The 18235-nt window shown below is 48.9% G+C and overlaps 1 protein-coding gene across 6 annotated transcripts; it reads right to left on the bottom strand.

Annotated features, from left to right (window-relative positions):
* Positions 1–1482: 1482 nt before the first annotated feature.
* Positions 1483–17409, bottom strand: Cln8 (CLN8 transmembrane ER and ERGIC protein). Of its 6 annotated transcripts, XM_034520863.3 has the most exons (5): positions 10827–11093; positions 9252–9364; positions 8534–8658; positions 4310–4968; positions 1483–3019 (listed from the first exon to the last, which is right to left on the bottom strand). In XM_034520863.3, the coding sequence occupies exons 4-5, from the start codon at positions 4850–4852 to the stop codon at positions 2696–2698; spliced, it is 867 nt and encodes a 288-aa protein (XP_034376754.1). In that variant the 5' UTR covers positions 4853–4968; positions 8534–8658; positions 9252–9364; positions 10827–11093; the 3' UTR covers positions 1483–2695. The 6 variants fall into 6 exon arrangements, with proteins under 6 accessions (XP_034376754.1, XP_076769984.1, XP_034376752.1 ...); XM_076913869.1 differs by lacking the exon at positions 8534–8658; XM_034520861.2 differs by lacking the exons at positions 8534–8658; positions 9252–9364; positions 10827–11093 and adding an exon at positions 17196–17409.
* Between the last annotated feature and the right edge of the window lie 826 nt (positions 17410–18235).

Here is an 18235-nt window from a genome sequence, read left to right as displayed (position 1 = left end):
CCACGTGATCCATATGCCTCACAGAAGACAAGAGCACACAGCCAGTCACTAGCTGTGCCACACCAAGTCCAGCGCTACTTTGGGGAGCCTATGGCATGCTGAGAGAAGAGCGAGCCTTGGTGCTAAATTAAAGGGGCAAGGGCATGTCATCGATAAGAGATGGGGAAGATGCTGGGCTGTTTCCCACCAATCAGCATCTCTGTCCCATCACATTCTCTAATGTTGTAAACATGGGAACGTGTAAATATCTCTCTACCTTGAGAGAAAGGGAGAACCCTTTTGGTTTTCCACACCGGCCAAGTGGGAGAGCATCTTTTCTGCAGTGGCTGAAGACAAGCCAGGCAGGCCTCGTGCATGCTGGGTAAGCTCTTACTAAGCGGCACCCCGTTCTAATTCCTAACAGCTAATGCAGGAGTCTAGGGGGGCACACATGAGCTATGGCTCCTCAGTGTCTTCTGGACCATATCCCTCTCCAAGACCCGTCTCGGGGGATAGCGGAGACCACAGACACAGACACAGTGCTGTAACTGGGAAGGGTGGCCATTCTCTAGGCCAGTTGTTCTCTGCCTATGGGTCATGACCTCTTTTGGTGATCAATCGACCCCTTCACAAGGGGTTGGAAAACACAGATATTTAATTATGATAATAGCGAAATTATGGTTATGAAGTAGCAACGAAGATATTTCATGGTTGGGGATCACCACAGCATGAGAAACCGTATTAAAAGGTCATAGCGAGAGAACCTCTGCTCTAGGCAGTAAAGATGGGGGTACTGCTCACTTCATCCCCAGAACCTTCTCATGGATACTCGTCTCCAAGGTGCCTGGGAGAAGTCCTGGTTAGAAAGGAGATGTGTGTGGAGTGACCAGAGGTCACCTGAGCTACAGGATGACACTCAACTGACACACGTGAAGACAAGAGGGTATAACATGAGGACACGTTCCTAGTAGAGGCCAGAGAAAGTCAGATGAACTCTTTGTACTGGCTGGCTTTGTGTGTCCACTTGACACAAGCTGGAGTTATCACAGAGAAAGGAGCCTCCCTTGAGGAAATGCCTCCATGAAATCCAGCTGAAAGGCATTTTCTCAATTAGTGATCAAGTTGGGAGGGCCCCTTGTGGGTGGTGCCATCCCTGGGCTGGTTGTCTTGGGTTCTATGAGAAAGCCAAGCTGAGCAAGCCAGGGGAAGCAAGTCAGTAAGTAACATCCCTCCATGGCCTCTGCATCAGCTCCTGCTTCCTGACCTGTGTGAATTCCAGTCCTGACTTCCTTTGGTGATGAACAGCAATGTGGAAGTGTAAGCTGAATAAACCCTTTCCTCCCCAACTTGCTTCTTGGTCATGATGTTTTGTGCAGGAATAAAAACCCTGACTAAAACACTCCCCAAGCACATCCTGGTCCCATGAAGACTTGCGGACATGTTCAGGACTCGGAGTGTTCTCACTCAGTGAGCTTCCGCTCATGTCATCAGATGGGAAGTGTGTTTGGGTTTTGGAAAGAGCTGTCACTTTATTAAACTTCTGCCCAGTTAAAAAACGCCAGGCTGATGCCTCAATAAAGCACACATAGGAGTTACAGGGTTTCCAGTTCACGGTCTTAGGAACACAAGGTAAGGGCGTTCTTAGACTGAAATAAATAGACACCGTACATTCGGATAAAGTTAAGGAGCTAACACTCAAAGTATGCTGAGGCCAACAATCCATGGCAAGCGTTAAGTCACACATGATTTTCAAGAGTAACCACCATTTCTCAGGTAGTTTTGACAATCAAAACAAAACAACCTTTACTTTAATAGTTCTCTGGGAAAGTTTTTGTGTCTGCCAATAGCATTCATTGCTAGCCAGTGTCTGGAGGTCTAACCCGGAAACAGTGCAGCGTTGCTCACGGGCACGTCAGGCAAGCTGTCTGCTCTGGGCCCTAGCAACACAGGATGAGCCTCTGAAGACAGGATCCCCTCACAGCCTAGAGGGGAAAGACGGAGCAGAATCGGGGGCTAGGTTAGCCACTTTGGTCAATCAGAAATAGCTCAAAGATCCAGACACCTTATTCTGCCAATTAAGAAATACGTTACTAAAAATTCTCATTTAAAAAAGAGGTTATTAGGTTGTTTGGGGTTTTGTTGTTGTTGTTTTTGAAGTACAAGATTTCATACTGCCACCATGCCAGGATGGGTGGACAGACTCTAGTAAGCCACCAATGAGAACCCTTACCATAACTGTGTCCTTCCGCCTCTGGCCACTAGAGGGCAGTGCACTGCCACGGGCTTAAAATTCCCCAGGCTGGTGAATAAATATCAACAAATCACATTTTCTTAGGGTCAGTTCGTTGCAATGCAAAAGAACATGACTTCCAAATAAGGCACGTCCACACCTACACCGGTTTCTTCCTGATGAGCCCTCTCAGGGATCCAGACTGGCCTCTTCGACAGCCTGCACACTCGGCCGCCATAGCTTCTTCCCTAACACTGCCTTGGCAGCTATGCTGTGGTTGGGGCCGCGCCGGAAGACTCAGAGGACGGTCATGATGGCAAAGACCTCCTGCAGGCACGTCAAGGCCCCAGCAATACTTCATGGGTACTTTAGAATTCATACTAAAGAACAAGTCAGTATTCACCTAGATAGAAACTCACTCGTGTCCTCATCCATACATAAAAAGCTTTGGACAACCCTGGACACTCGCCAGTCCCTGGGCAAGCGCTACAGTCTCTTTTTCCGAGGCACCTGGCCATTGGTCTTTTCTTGCCTGCTGCCCTTGGCTTCCGCCTGTGCAAAGTTCCAATCCACGGGATTGAGAAGCTGCTGGGTCTTCTTGTGTGTCCAGTAAGGGTTGATGATGACTGTGAGCAGGGCCAGCCCGAAAAGGAACAGTGCCAAGTGGGGCAGGTACAGGCTGCTGGTGAGGGCGTCCCAGTGGCAGAAGCACACCCACCACATGTGGTAGGTGAGCATCATTCGGCAGTGGAACATGTGAACCATCAGCCACTGGTTGACCTTCCAGAGCAGGGAGTCCGACCAGCCAGCCTGTGGACAAAGCAAGCCCAAGCGTCAGTGACAGGAATGGGAAAAGGCATCTGTGCCCTGCACACACCTCCAATTCGGCTCAAAGCGACAGGCTTCTCCCCAGCGTTTGCTTTCTTGGGCTTAATTCCGAAGGAAGATGAAAGCCGGAGCCAGACCTTACCTGGCTGGCCTACCTACTCTAAAGGCAAAACTCCAATCTTTCTATCTTGAACTAGCACATATCATACATCGAACAGGACCTGCTTATTTGGCAGTAGCTCCAGCACACACACCCTGGAGCAATTTGGATAGACTGCGTGACCTGGTTAGCGCTCTCACCTCAGAGGGCCTTGGATGCAGGTTAAAGTGGACTTGGTGTAACACCATGCCGTGGACACAGAAGTACGTTTCGGCAGCTGTCGCTGAAGCTGAGCTGCACTTGATGCAACGATATGAACATAAAAAGCCAAGCCCAGCTACCCCACCTAGATCAGGTGCTTCCCGATGCCAGCCTTCGGGTCTCCTCAGAGAGCCAACCCCAGCACAGACGGGGCAGCTGCTCCCTCCCAGGATGAGACTCAGCCCTGTGTGAGCAGAGTTTGGGAACTCAGTAGCTAGGGATGGGATGACTGGACCCAGTTTCCTGGCAAGTCAGGTATGACTATTGTGTGGGAGACCACTGGGTCTGAGGCAAGGCTCATCTCTTGGTGGACCAGGAACTGACTTCTGAATTCAGTAAAGAAAAGAAAGTTGATCTCACACTATTACTGTAAGATACATGATATAGTCTAACAATCCCCCCACCCCGAGCCACTGACTTAAGGGGTGGCCTTTTGATTGTATAGAATATTGCAAATAGAACTCTTCAGAATGCTTTAAGTATTGAAGTTAAAAAAAAAATAATGCTCTAACACTAGTCACTTAGTCCTGAGAGCCACCCAGCCAGTCATCTTTCTTTTAACTCTAAGAATTAAATTTAAGAAGCTTAGTGTTGGGTGGTGCTAATACACACCTTTAATCCCTGCACTTGGGAGGCAGAGGCAGGTGGATCTCTGTGAGTTTGAGGCCAGGATACACAAACAAGAAACCCTGTCTTGAAACACCAAAACCAACCAACCAGCCAAACAAACAAATAAATGATGAGCTGAATTCAGCCAGGTGATGCCTCACTGCACAGGTCCTAAGGCAGGTCCCAGTGACATGCCAGCCAAGGTAAGAGACCCTGTGTAAGACACCCTGCTCTGCAGGCAGCCACAAGACTCCCCCCCCCCCCACACACACACACACACAACCCCATCAGGATGCACTCACCTTCAGGAGCATCCAGGAAACGCAGGTGAAGGGCGTGCTCATCTCGAGGAGCAAAGTGGTCATGGCTAGATAGTGGCCGGCTCTGAGGTTGATCGCTGAACCAAGGAACCCAAGGAAGGCAAAGAGGTGGTGGACAACCAGAAACAAGTCAAATGTGTGGAAGAACAGGTTGGACAGGTGAACAGCCACGTTCTCAAAGAAGAAGAATCCGGTGGCCGTGGTGATGTGAAACCAGCACCAGTTCTGCTGCCCGAGACCTTTGTTGGCGTAGAGCACGGGGTCCCCCAGCAGGGCCCACAGGCCTGCGGCTGTGCTCTGGATGCCAAAGACAGCACGAGTAGCTGCCAGGTTCCAGAACACCTTCTCTTTGGCTGCCAGAGAGCGGTAGGTGGCATTCAGGGAGGATGAAAGTTGGTGGCAGACCACAAAGACGCCCAGGTAGAAGACAAAGCCAGCGACTGCTAGAGTCGACCGAATCTTCCAGGAAGCATAGTCCAGGTCGAAAATGCTCTCTGCCATGCCATGGTTGCTCACAGGAGTCATGATCTTAATCTGGATGCCAGGAGTGTCCCCGGAGCCAACACAGGGCAGCGGGGCTGGACTCCACTTCTCACTTTCAGCAAAGCAGTCTCTAGGATCTTCGGGTACCCATCCTCAGTCTGAAGAAGAAAGAAAATTCACCCTGTGCTGACTCAGAAGAAGTGTGAAAGGGAGAAACACCACTGCCTTCCTCCCACGGACAGTCTACCCACCCACTCCTGCCCCCAACCCCAACCCCAGGACAGAGGTATGAGGAGTGTTTCTTAAACGCTGTATCTCACTCTTATGCTTACAAAGATTCGTGGACCCTGTGAGGTACCTCACAGAGAGCACAAGAGAATGAAATAAGCTGACCCTGAGATGCTCAGCCATGAAGGGAGGCAGGCACCAACCTGGGCATGGGGGCAGCGCTCTTCCCGTAGAACTCCAGTCTCGGCTCTAGTCTTTGCAGCAGCCTAGTTATAAACTACATAACCCAGAGGCTGAATGATGACTTTAGTTCCTCTGTTAAGACTCTAATAGAGCTTTCAGAATAAGTCCATGGGACCTATTGGTGCTTCTGTGTCACTCGCTTACTTCCCTAGGCCCCGACCTCAAGCTCTTCTGCCCCTTGCTCCATCTCTTGGGTTCTGAGTTCAAATCTCTCTGTCGAGAGCTTTGCTCCTGCTCCTGGCCCTGACCAGCTAGCTTAAATCCATTTGCTTCAGATGGCCTCAAGTGTCTGAAAAAGCACCAGGCACGGGGCCAAATGCTCTCATGGCGGTTTCATACAAACTCATATGCCCTCCGGGACCAAACCTGAGCTGCATTCTAGTATTAGGACAGAGGACTAGCCTGTTCATAGGCTGGCACACAGTAGGCCCTCATGAAATACTTGTTGGATGCACGCACAGATTCTAAATTGTGCATAAACAGCAAAAGAGACCGCAACTGAACCTACTGTGTCTGTGAACCCATAAAAGCCAGAGTTTCAAGGCTGAAGGAAATTCTGAGACCTAATGGGCCTTTCACTTCCAGAATCAGGGTCAGCCACAGAAAGCCAGTCCCACAGCAAGTGGAAACAACCCTGACCCTGCTTCCTCAGGGGCAGGGTGCTTCTCCACACCTGCTTTGTGGGACAGAGGCAGAACATTGCGTGGCTGTGCACCCACCGACTGGCCCATGAAGCAGCAGAGTAAGTACCAGAAGCATGGCGTTAACTTTCTGTTTACACTAATCCATCCACTCTGTAGCCACAGAAAAGACCAGAACATGTGGCTTGTGCTGAGCGCTAAGCTTGAGTGATAGGTCCATGCCAAAGGACAAAGAACCAGTAGCCATTACACTCCTAACTTGGCAGAGGACCTATGACCAAGGCCAACATTCTCGGAGTGTTGGTTTTCCCCTTACTTTAACATGGGACACAGCTGTGTGGACACCACTCCGATATCCATGTATCCCCTGCAATCCCGGGAGCTCTGTGTCGCTGTCCCCAGTGTGTCCCCAGGCACACAGAAACACATGCTCTCTGGAGGTGATGGCCGAGAGGCTGCTCTGTGCACAGCCCACACCTGCGGCTCACACCCCTGCTTGAAAACAACACTTGTTTATTTCATGTTCCCAATGACTCCAAAGTCACCCTCACTCACGAAAACTTTAACACGCTCCCACAGGGCTGGGGTACTTGACCTTGGAATGGCTCTGCATTTTTTTTTTTTTTCTTTTTCTGAGAATGAACTCTGAACGTGTAATCTCCCCCATAACCCAGGCACATTAATGTCCAGCGTAAGGCTGGGGAGGAAGGCAGACCTTCCTCTCTAGATCTGGAGGAAAAAGGCTCCCATGTTGCATTTGTCCACAAGTCATGAGACTGGGAGCAAGTTCCCATTTCGCTGTGATTGATTGCATCACGGAGCCGGTAGCCAAGATGTCAGCTCCTGTACGGCCTGGGCCTTAACCTGGGCAGACCCCCAATTCTAGAAATCTCTACTAGCTCCCTCCACGTCTTAAATCAAGGTACTCGAGCACCCTCTCAACAAGGTTCTGGCTTAGTCAGAGTAGGAGGAACCCCAAAGCATCGGGATCAGTGGATCAAAGATGGCACGGCTGGGTTCTCATAGCTTCATTGAGCACAGGGTCTGATCCCAGAAAAACAGGATAACAGAGCGTGAAGCACCCACTGTGTCAGGCACACCCAAGCAGTCTGTTTCCATCTTCACCAGAGAGGGAAAGGCTCCAAATCTCCAAGGTACCCTTTAGTGCGAGGGCATTGAAATGAAGCACTGCCTGTCCGTCCGTCAGTCACTGTACTGGCTGGTTTTGTGTGTCCACTTGACACAAGCTGGAGTTATCACAGAGAAAGGAGCCTCCCTTGAGGAAATGCCTCCATGAGATCCAGCTGAAAGGCATTTTCTCAATTAGTGATCAAGGGGAGAGGGCCTATTGTGGGTAGTGCCATCCCTGGGCTGGTGGTCCTTGGTTCTATAAGAAAGCAAGCTGAGCAAGCCAGTAAGTAACATCCCTCCATGGCCTCTGCATCAGCTCCTGCTTCCTGACCTGCTTGAGTTCCAGTCCTGACTTCCTTTGGTGATGAACAGCAATGTGGAAAGTATAAACTGAATAAATCCTTTCTCCCCATCTTGGTATGATGTTTTGTGCAGGAATAGAAGCCCTGGCTAAGGCAGTCACTGACACAGATACAGCCAAGCAAACCTCTTGGCCATCCCAGAACAGGTACCAAATAGCTACAGAAGTGATGGACTGCAACACCAGAACACACATCACACTCCAACCCCTCCCATTTCTTCCCCATGCTGGTTCTGCGCTCGGACCTCCTGCTGTGTTTCTACAGAGCAACCTTCACAAAGCTCTGGGCCGAGGTGTTGTCTTTGCAACTAACACCACCAATCGGCATCCTCATCTGTGGGGTCAGCAGCACAGTCAACTTCCTCAGCCGTGAGCATGAGTGTAACAGGCTATGTTCTGGCTGCGGGCAGCCTGTCAGGTGTTGGTATCTAGCTGGCCATCCCTCCCTGGAGTCCTGCAGAGCCCTGCTGGTCCCTCTGCAGAGTCACAGCTGTGCCCAGTAGGCAGAAGGTGAGTGCAGGACCGGCTCAGTTCTCCTTCCGCATTTATCTCTGCTCCTCAAACTGACCACATCCCTCTCACGTGAGAAAGGCGAAAAAGGGGACACTGAGGTCTCCTTCTGCATGCCCGCTTCACACCACGCCCAACCGACGTGAGGACTTCTCCATGCTGTTTACTGTATAAAGCATACGGCACAGTGGCCTGGCACTGCTCCCTAATAACACCTTAGAGCCAACACTGAACACTAGGTTCTCCCAGCATCCCTCAGTCCCTACCTGTTATAGGATCCTCATGGCTGACACACCCTAGCCCCCCCCCCCATCCCCCGTACTCTAAATTTCTCTAGCTCAGGGGCTGGGCTGCCCTTCCCTCTATAATCCATCTATCTTGGCTACACCGATCTTTTTGGGCCTCTCGCTCTCCCCTCTTCACACACACTCTCCTCACATAGCCTGACTCAGGGTCATGCTCATTCTGGACTCTCCCAGATGCCTCTGCCTCTGGTTGTGTTCTCCCTCATATCTGCAATACATAAATCTCTCCTCAACCATACCTAGGAACAGCCATGGTCTTCTTTACTTAATTTTCTTTTTTTCCCCATTCAACCCTGAGACGCACCATTTACCACTAACAGAGCACCCAGTAGCTTCATAATCTCCAGTTAGGTGTGGCCCCTGGGGCACTGTAAGCGTCCTTGATCTCTCTTCCCACCACGGGGAACCACGCGCTCACTGGTTTTGCATCTAAATGTAGAGAGAGCACAGGAATAAGAAATAAGGACGGGACTGAGCTGGATGTTGCAAGGAGGAGCAGCTAGCGTGTCAGCCCGTGTAGTAGAAGGGGGAGCAGCTAGCGTGTCAGCCCATGTAGTAGAAGGAGCAGCTAGCGTGTCAGCCCATGTAGTAGAAGGAGCAGCTAGCGTGTCAGCCCATGTAGAAGGAGCAGCTAGCGTGTCAGCCCATGTAGTAGGAGGAGCAGCTAGCGTATCAGCCCGTGTAGTAGATAAGAGTTGAATGAGCAGCCATGTCAGGTCAGCTCACTGGCTCACGTCAGCTCTGTGTCTAGCAGATAAGAACGAAGTACTATGTAATGAAGCAATGCTAGAGAGTGACCGCCCCCTGTAGCTACTAAAAGCAGAGGCTCACAGCAGGCAAGCAGAGTCCTTGATGCACGACAGTGATGACCATCCTGCTGTCAGGCTCTCCGACCAGAGGACAACTGGTTGCTGCCCTGGTTAAGTTAAGAGGATCCATAGGCAGGAGCTGCTGCCTGAGACACGCCGAGCGACAGACAGGTTGTGAGCCTTGCCTGTCCCGTGGGTCTCTCTGCTACTTACTTCTGAATCAGGTACCCCACGTGTGTGTTTGGTAGACGGATGCTTGTCATTGTAGTGTGGAGCCTTGCCTATAAGCCTCTCTGCCACCTGCTTCTGAGTCAGCTGCCCCGTGCCTGTGTTGTGAACGGATGTTTGTCATTGTAGTGAGTAAACCTTTGGATCAGATGGCATCTGGACTCTGTCTCTCCTTCCCAGTCTTAAGCTGACCGTGACTCTCACACTAACGCTCACATAGCCCAGTACTCTTCTGGTTACTCACGGCAGATACCCTCCCACCCTGGCTGTCACTCTTCATTGACATCATCAAAACAGCATGCCATGGACTGCAGCATGAGGGTTCCCCTAACACTTTCAGAATCACACACAGGCAGCTGGTCAAAATATTTTCCCGTCACCAAAAGAAATATATGCTTAACAAAACTGAAAAAAAAGAAAAAAACCAAACAAACAAAAAACCCCCCACGAACCCGTAAATAGAGAACTGAAACCCGTTATCCTCCGAGAGAGCTCTAAGCAGTACCACAAGTTTTTGGCACATGCTGAGTCAGTCTTTCTCTAGATAAAACATTTCCTTTTTATTAACAAGAAAGGAATAAACACATGGCAGCTGTTTACTGTTCCCTTGCCTTGAACAGCACATCAGGAATGCCCCTCACTAATCCTTTCCCACGTGGTTCTCAGTGACCTAAGAGAAACATTACTGGGATTGATTTACCTATTCTGTATCCTGTATCACCAGATTCGAGCTATCCTAAGATACTCTGGACTAAATAGCTTGAGGAAACCGTTCAGAGAGAACTTTCATGGGGCCTCAAAGGGAGGTCCAGGTCTACGAGCATTGTTTCCATAACAACTAGCACCTGGAGTCTAGGGCAGATCTTGTTAGACTTTGGAAGGCTTGGTGGGCATAGAAGAATCTCACATTTGTACAATATCTGATGTTTCCTTAATCAGAGCCTTTTCCAAATGCCCACTCTTCCTGAAAAGTTTAAATAAAAAATACAAAACATGGGAACGAGTCCAGTGTATAGCTACAGATTTCATACATAAACACGGCCAGAAAACAAATATCGGTACCGACATGAATTCACCTATTCTGTCATTCCGACACTCTTAAAGCCTTCTAAAAGGCCTTAGGCATCCTTTTCTGAGGCAGCACCCTAGCTCCAGGACCTGTTACCTCCCATGGTGTGCTGAGAGCGAGGTGTCCTTCCTATTTCCCTCCCCTTCACTGAGTGCTGACACCACCCAGTCCTACCTCGCGGTAGCATCGCCTTTCACCCTCTGGTCTCATGATGATCCACACTCAAGTTCCTCATCCCCTCGCACTGTACTGACCTAGCCCAGCGTTCTGTCCCTCTTCGCCCCAAGACTGGTCCATCACTTTGCTGCCCCATGTTCTCTTGCGACCCAGGTCGATCTATCCAATCGGACCCAGTCTGGCTCGTCCACCCGCGCCCCCGCTGGCCCACGACCTAGACACCAAACCCAATGGAAAGCTTCCTCCTCGGGTAGCCAGGCAATGGCAGCTCTGCTGCAGGCGCGTGTGTACAGGGTGCCCTCCACACGTCTCACCTGCATTCAGGTGAGCAGAAGGGGGGCGCCGCCTCTTGGCCCATCAACTGCTCAGACTCTCTGTCCCAGGAGCTCCTGAGCCGTAGACACACCTCGTGACAGGAGCCAGACAAGATACCGGCGGGTGGGTGGCACTGGAGACTAGGACCCCACGCCCATCTGTGTCCCCGCCTCAGCTGGCGTCCAGCTTTCGGGCTATCCCGCCCCTAGCGCCAGAGAAATCACCCACGACAGTGTCGCGCGCTGAGCAAACACTCTCCACTGCGCACGCGCACTGCTGAAGACAACAGATCTAAGCCTCGCCTTCCTAGGACACTACCAAGGCAGACTCGGGGGTGAGGACTGTCCCATCCAGCGCCGCGGGGGCGCCTGGAACCGGCTACACAGTTCGCAGCGCGCTATGCTAGATTTGACTACCGTGGCTTAAGTTGGAGCTGGAACCTTGAAGAACGGTACGGAGGGGTCCGTGGGAGAATTCCTCAACTCCCCCCCAACTGACCCTCCACGATCCTCTGTGTGGACCTGCCCCCAAGACCCTCCTACGTACACCCCTTCACTCCCAGTCCCTTTCCTCTTTCCTAAATCCCTAGGGCCTCTGACGTCAGAACGCAGAGGTGAAAAGCAAGCGCAGGCATCTCCTGATTGGTGCTGCCCAAAGTGGGGCCAAGGCTTGGACTTCGTGGTGACTGCTTGGAGCCGGTATACGTGCTCAGGCGAAATGTGTTCCTTGCTACAGCAGTATTGTCTTGTAGGCGGTGGCAGCCAGCTCCTGTCTGCATAAGGACTGTGCGGGCATACAGCCACTTAGGAAAAGGTGACTGAGAGGCGAGTGTGAAGCTGCCCTGTGTTCCTGCTAAGAGCCGAAGCTACTTCAGAGTCAGCATTATGAGAAGGGCAAAGACTTCCCGACCCAGTTCCCCCATTCCATATAACTACCAACCACCTGGGCCAGGTAGGGTAGCGGTGAGTGGAGCAGACTCAGTCCCCTCTCTCTGAGAACGCGCATCCACCTAGCATACCAGGAAAACCACATCTGGCTCTGGAGTCACATCTGGCCTCAGCACGACTTGTGCAATGTCTGCTAGTCAGGTGCTTGCAATTGTCCGGCTCTTATCTAGACAGGGCAGTTGCCCACCCTACCCTGGATTGCAGACCGGTGGCCACAGCCGAGTCCTCCCGCAGAACCCTTTATCATACTGTATCTTTATAACTAGCAGGATAGCTAGCTTAAAAGACTCCAGAAGGAATAGAGTCCTGGACATACCCACCCTCCTGGTTCTGATTTTGTCTCTGAACACCCAGGAATTGCAACATAGTTAACCAGGCCACCTGCGGAAGTACCTTTGAGAAACATCACACAAGATGGATAAAATGGCCAATGAGCTGTGACTTCAGCCCTGTGCCCCTGTGACTTGTAATAAGGGTCTCTTTGGAAACAAATGCCACTGTTATCACCCGTTTACAGCGAAGGTTTTACACTGACATTCAAGTTTTGTTATTATCTTGAGGTTTCATCGATATATGGCTCACCCCTGAGTCCGCGGTGGGCGCCTTAGTCTTTCTGCTTGGCTAGTGTGAGCAATACCACAGTTTCAAGACCACCCTGAGCTGCTTTGAGACCCTCCGCCCTCCCCCCCCCCTCAAACTAACAAAAGAGAGATCTGGGTGTGTGAGCATAGTTTGGTAATACTGACCTTTTGCGAGGTGGAGGCAGAAAGGTCAGGGGTTAAAGGTCATCTTCAGCGAAGGAGTTGATTTTAAGGCCAGCCTGGGTTAGATTGTTACAAACAAACAGTTCCCAGCTGACCTCTGTCCCTGCAGCATCACCTGCATGTTTATACCCCAGACACTCCCTTCCATCCGGCCAGCCTGGCTGGGTGTCTTTTGTAAGCACCTCTTAAGTTTCCCTTGTGTCAGGCTCCCACACCACACATTGTCACCCATCCATCCAGGTGTTACAGTTGCCTGCCCCAGGCACTATGCTAAAGCACACCGGGACTGTTAGTCTCAGGGCAGTTGCCTCCTTTTACTGTGCCATAGGCCATTTGCAGAATGCACATTGGAATGAGTTTAGTGGAGGTGGGGGTGGGGGTGGGGACAATTTAACATTCATTTCCTGGTAGCAAAATGTACTCATTGCAATATTTCATTGTTCCTTCAAGAAGAGGTCTCCTTCTACCATGCGATTGCAGTGTGGTGTGCCCAGAAATACACACAAATAAAATAATAAGCAGATTTTCCTTGCAAGGCATTAGCAGGTAGGTAATAAGAATTCTCTTTGCTAGGAATTTGAGAGAAGGAGTGGGGGTGGGGTGATATATGTGAGAGGAAAGGGGGTGGATAAATGATGTAATTATATTAGCTCGAGAAAAAAAAAAAAAAAAAAAAAGAAGGCATTTCTCCTACCTAATTCTTGCTTCTGGATTCAAACATGGTGGAGTTCTCAAAGGGGCGTGTCTCTGGGTGAGATAGGGAGAGATTCCTATACTTGGGCCCACGGAGTCATTTCCCAGAATTCAGTAGTAGTCATGGGAACAGAAGATACAGGCCCTTATATCTGTCTAACCCACGTGGTATGTTAACAGCAAGCTCCTCTCCCCCTCGTCCACCATATGTACAATGTGCCTGGCCCTTGTCTTGTGGTACAGGATAATGTACAATGTCTCTAGGGAGAGACTGGCTATCAACCTGCACCTTACAGAGAAAATGTCCTTAAAAACGGATGGGTGAAGCAGGGCATGGTGGCGCATGTGTTTAATCCCAGCACTTGGGAGGCAGAGGCAGGCAGATATCTGTGAATTTGAGGCCAACCTGGTCTACAAAGAGAGTTCCAGGACAGCCAGGGCTGTTACACAGAGAAACAAAACAGAAGAAAAGGGAGGGTAAGGCAGAACAGAAAGGGAGGGGAGATTATGAGAAAATAAAGGGGCCCTCAGCCCAGAGTCTGAACAAATTCACCGTAAAGACTGCTTCAGTCTTCCTAGCGACACTCCTTTTCCATAGGGGGTGATAAAATCACAAGGAGCCACTTGCGGCCTAGGCAGATTCAGCTTCACTCTTCTCCCAGTCGTAGACCTAGAGTTTTCTGAACATTTCAGACCTGATTATGAACCCTGTTCACAGTCTTAACTCTCTGTTAGTTAAGGTTCCTTCCCCTCCCCACACCCCTCCCGTGACTCATGTTCTTACTTGGTGGGGCTGTAATCCTGTTCACTGTTCCTCAAACCCCACAATATGAGTTCATTTACTAAAAGGAAAGTAAGTTCTTAGTCTTGGCTGTGTGCTGTCCTTTTTCTAAGTGCTTGACTGTTAACACCGGAGCTGACACCAGTGGTTTTTTGTTTTGTTTTGTTTTGTTTGTTTTTCTCAGTAATCTGCAACTCTGCTTTCTGCTGGCTTGCTCCAAAGGGCTTATCTTTCCATTGACATCCAGAGCACCCTCTCTTCTGATGAGACCACCGTTGAGCTCTTTTCTTTCTTTTTTTTTATTTGATATTATATTTACATTTCAGATTTTATCCCCTTCCCCCATTCCCCCCACCACCCAGGAACCCCCTATCCCATTCCCCCTCCTCCTGCTTCTATGAGGATGTGCCCCCTACCCCCCACTCCCACCTCCCACCCTCAAATTTCCCCCGACTTGGTGTTCAGCCTTCATGGGACCAAGGATCTCCTCTCCCACCAATGCCCGACAAGGCCATCCTTCCCTACATATACAGACGGAGTCATGGGTCCCTCTTTATGTGCTCCCAGGCTGGTGGTTTAAACCCTGGGGAGCTCTGGTTGGTTGGCATTGTTGCTAGCTCTTTTCTTTAATCCCCCTTGGTCCCAGTTCAAACGTTTGCCTGAGACTCTGTACTCAGTCCGTTCTTTCTGTTTTTACCTGCATCTATGCCTGTACACAATGTAAATGCAATGTCTGTGGAGGCAGGAAGAAACTGTTGGAACTGGAGTTACAGTCACGAGCTACCATGTGGGTGCTGAGAATGAGACCCAGGTCATCTGGGATAGCAGTCAATATTCCTAATCACTGAGGCCCTATTATCTATGTAATCACTGGGACAAGCCTCCTGGCATCTGGTATCAGATAGACCTTTAGCTCTGTCAAGAATTTACAGTGTGTCAAAGGAGCAACAACAAACTCCTCTCTGCACTTGGGTGTTCCTAGTGGCACATCCCAGCCTAATTCCCAGCAAGATCTTGTTATGCTCTCAAAGTCCTGATCTCAGGCCAGTTTTAGCAAGAATCCTATCAAGTTGGAAAAAAAGAAAGAAAGAAAGAAAGAAAGAAAGAAAGAAAGAAAGAAGAAAGAAAGAAAGATCCAGCCTTGCTTACAGATGAAATTCTTGCAAAAGGTCAGCTTTGTTATCATTTGACTTGTCCCCAGAGAGAAGTCTCTTATAACAAGATCAATGTCCTTACCTGGGTGTTTATTTCTTCTCTATACTTTCCCACTGCCCCCCCCCCCACACACACACCCTGTTCCCACTGCCCTCAAATTCAACTTGAATCCATTCCTGTCCTTGCCAGAGAACCCCACTACAGGGTAGGACCCCTCCCACAACAGGCCTCTGGGGAAGGCCTGATTGATTGTTCCTATTTTTTTTTCTTTGACAATGGCAAAATTAAAGTTTCTTTTTAAAATAAAAGGCCATAGGAAAGCTTTCCTGCTGCTATGAACATACGCCGCCTCCATGTACTAAAACCAAGTCTTTACCTAAATGCTTATCTTCTGGAAACCTGGTGAGTTTTGAGCCAAGAAGCCCAGTGCCTGGAGGGAGTGCCTCCAGCCAGGAATGGATCTCTAGGCAGGGAATTACCAGTAAGGTGACCTTGTACCAGAGCCTTCCTGAGCCAAACCTGTGATTAGAGTGTTATTGGTGTCTACACTGAGAGCAGATCTCATGACCCCAAACGCTTTGCCCTCTGTATGTGGGCCACATGCCATGGGCAGGGTTTATTGGGAAGTGGGAAGTTAATGATTATAATCATCTTAAATCTCGGTGGGTCAAAGATATTGCCCTGGCAGTCAGCCACAAGTACCCTGACAGTGACATGGGCACCCATACAGGTCTCCTCTGGGTGACTTAGTCTTGTGGGGACATGTGTCCATATACATATCTAGGGGCTTTTCTTGGTTTTCACATGTTTCCAGCCACAAAACCAATAAAAACGCATTATTTTCTTTCTCCAGAGACAGGGTTTCACTATTTTGCCCAGGCTGGCTTCAAACTCCAGAAATCCATACATTCTTCTAAATCGTTCTGCCTCTACCTCCTGTCTTGTTGTTGTTGTTTTGTTTTGTTTTGTTTTGTTTTGTTTTTTTGTCACACTATTTTCTACAAACTAGAAGTGGCTGTGACCGCAGGAACACTGTATACCATATCAGACTTAGGACAACTTCATTTTAATGCCTGCACATAACCACCCTGATTTACTTCTTGTTGCAGTTACTATTTTAGAAGCAATTTAACAGACTTAAAGCTTTCCTCCTCTGCTGGCCAACACACAATGTACTGTGACATGAATCAAATATAAGGCCGTATTAAAAACATTTTGTAAATGATGATATAATGATTCCACTGTTTCAAAAGTTAGATACACTGTGATCAAGTAGGCAGGTACAAGAAACAGTAACAGGGGCCCTGAAAAATGGGATTATTGCCAGTAATGTAACAATGTAGATGGAAATACTGTAGCCAGGATATCTACCTACTGTTTAAAGGCAACCTGAAAACTTAGAACCCAAATGATATTTACCTGCTGTTTAAAGGCAACCTGAAAAATTTAGAACTCAAATGAACAGTGCTTGGGGCTAGGGTTGGCTTCTCATTCCATCTGCAGTGTAAACAAAAGAGGGACCTCTTACCTCAGGCGTGTTTCCCCCTCCTCCTTCCCCAGTCTTTAAACAGCCCATCCATTTACCTATGGTATTCTAAATTCTAAAACACAGTGGTGTCTACAACACACAACAGCCCACCCACCAGTAAAGATTGACTTACAAAAAGATAATACATCTAAATGGAAAAATAGACACCAGCTCAGGAGGTATGGGTCAACTTGGCTTTCAAGGGAAAAGACAGGAGGGTTCCAAAGAAGAAAGAAGATTCCGAGGATCAAAGTTACACAGAGCAGGCTCCCTTTCCCACATACAATCCCAATAAAAACACCCAATATCTAGCTAACTTCCCCAACTCCCCACCTAGACAGGGTTTGGGATGGGAAAAAAAACATGCTTCCTTGTCAAGATTGGACTTAAATAAACTCCCATCCACCAAAATATTTCCAGGTTTTCCATAAGGCAGTGAGCAGGGGGAATCTGCAGGCTTTCCCTTCTTCTATTCAACACTTGCCCAAACAAAAACTCACCTAAATGCTTTCTTTCAGGTTTTTCACCACAGAAACCTGGCCTTGCCTCCAGATTTGTAACCGGGGAATCAAACTGCAAAGAGCTGAACCAAAGCCACCACAAACAGGCCGGCTGGGAAACAAAACTATCCCCAAAGTGGGACAGGGCTCCAAATATCCTCCCAGCCGCCAGGAATCAGAGTACTTCCTGTCTTCTCTGGAGGCTGACAGAACCAGGCAGGCAAGGCAATTTTAATAAATGACTTTGTAGGCAGGGCTTCATCAGGAATGAGGCCCAAGTCACCCTATGTGAAACACGCATCACAGGGTGTCTAATAGGAAGCAGTCCTGTTACCAAGAGATGTAATCATTACGCCCCACCTTCTGCTTGCTCTCATGGCAGTGGCCAGACTGAGCCTGGTTGTCAGACCTGTTGTGTAAGCTGGTTAAAGTAGAGTACATCAGGTGATGAGTTGTGATACAGCATCCTGTCAGACCTGTGTGGGCAAGCAGCTTCCCCCAGTGGGTGACCCAGTTGGTGAACACTGAGGCTCCCATGAAGGAGGAGAGCCACACAGCCCAGCAAGAGTACACACGCTTAGCTGCTCAAGCACACGGGAACAGAACTCTTGTCAATGCATAAGTTGGATTTTTTTTCCTCCAGAAATTAACAACATGGTTTGTGTTAATAACCACCAAGATACAGGTAGTTACGAGTCTGTAGGAAACAGCATGACGACTCAAGAGAGTGTTCTTCATCAAGGAAGCTGTTCTCAGCTTTAGCCTTATTTATTTATTTATTTAAATTTTATGTATGTATTTAAATCTTATATATGTATGTATCTATATGTTTGCTTATTTATTTATTTATTTATTTATTTATAGTTTTTTTTGAGACAGGATTTCTCTGTATAGCTTTAGCTGTCCTGGAACTCACTCTGTAGACCAGACCAATCTCAAATTCACAGAGATAAATCTTTGTCTGCCTCCCAAATGCTAGTATTAAAGATGTTCGCCACCACCACCAGGATTTGGATATATGTATGTCTGTGCAACACTTT

Source organism: Arvicanthis niloticus, chromosome 16 (genome assembly GCF_011762505.2).
Source record: "Arvicanthis niloticus isolate mArvNil1 chromosome 16, mArvNil1.pat.X, whole genome shotgun sequence".
Classification (NCBI taxonomy): Eukaryota; Metazoa; Chordata; class Mammalia; order Rodentia; family Muridae; genus Arvicanthis; species Arvicanthis niloticus.
The sequence above is the reverse complement of the archived record's forward strand: the minus strand, read 5'-3'. Positions and strand labels throughout refer to the sequence as shown.

Coding starts and splice junctions, on each gene's coding strand:
- Cln8 (XM_034520861.2), bottom strand. CDS start 4,852: ATGACTCCTGTGAGCAACCATGGCATGGCAGAGAGCATTTTCGACCTG. Junction 3,020..4,309: donor TTTCCTGGATGCTCCTGAAG/GTGAGTGCATCC, acceptor CTTTGTCCACAG/GCTGGCTGGTCGGACTCCCT.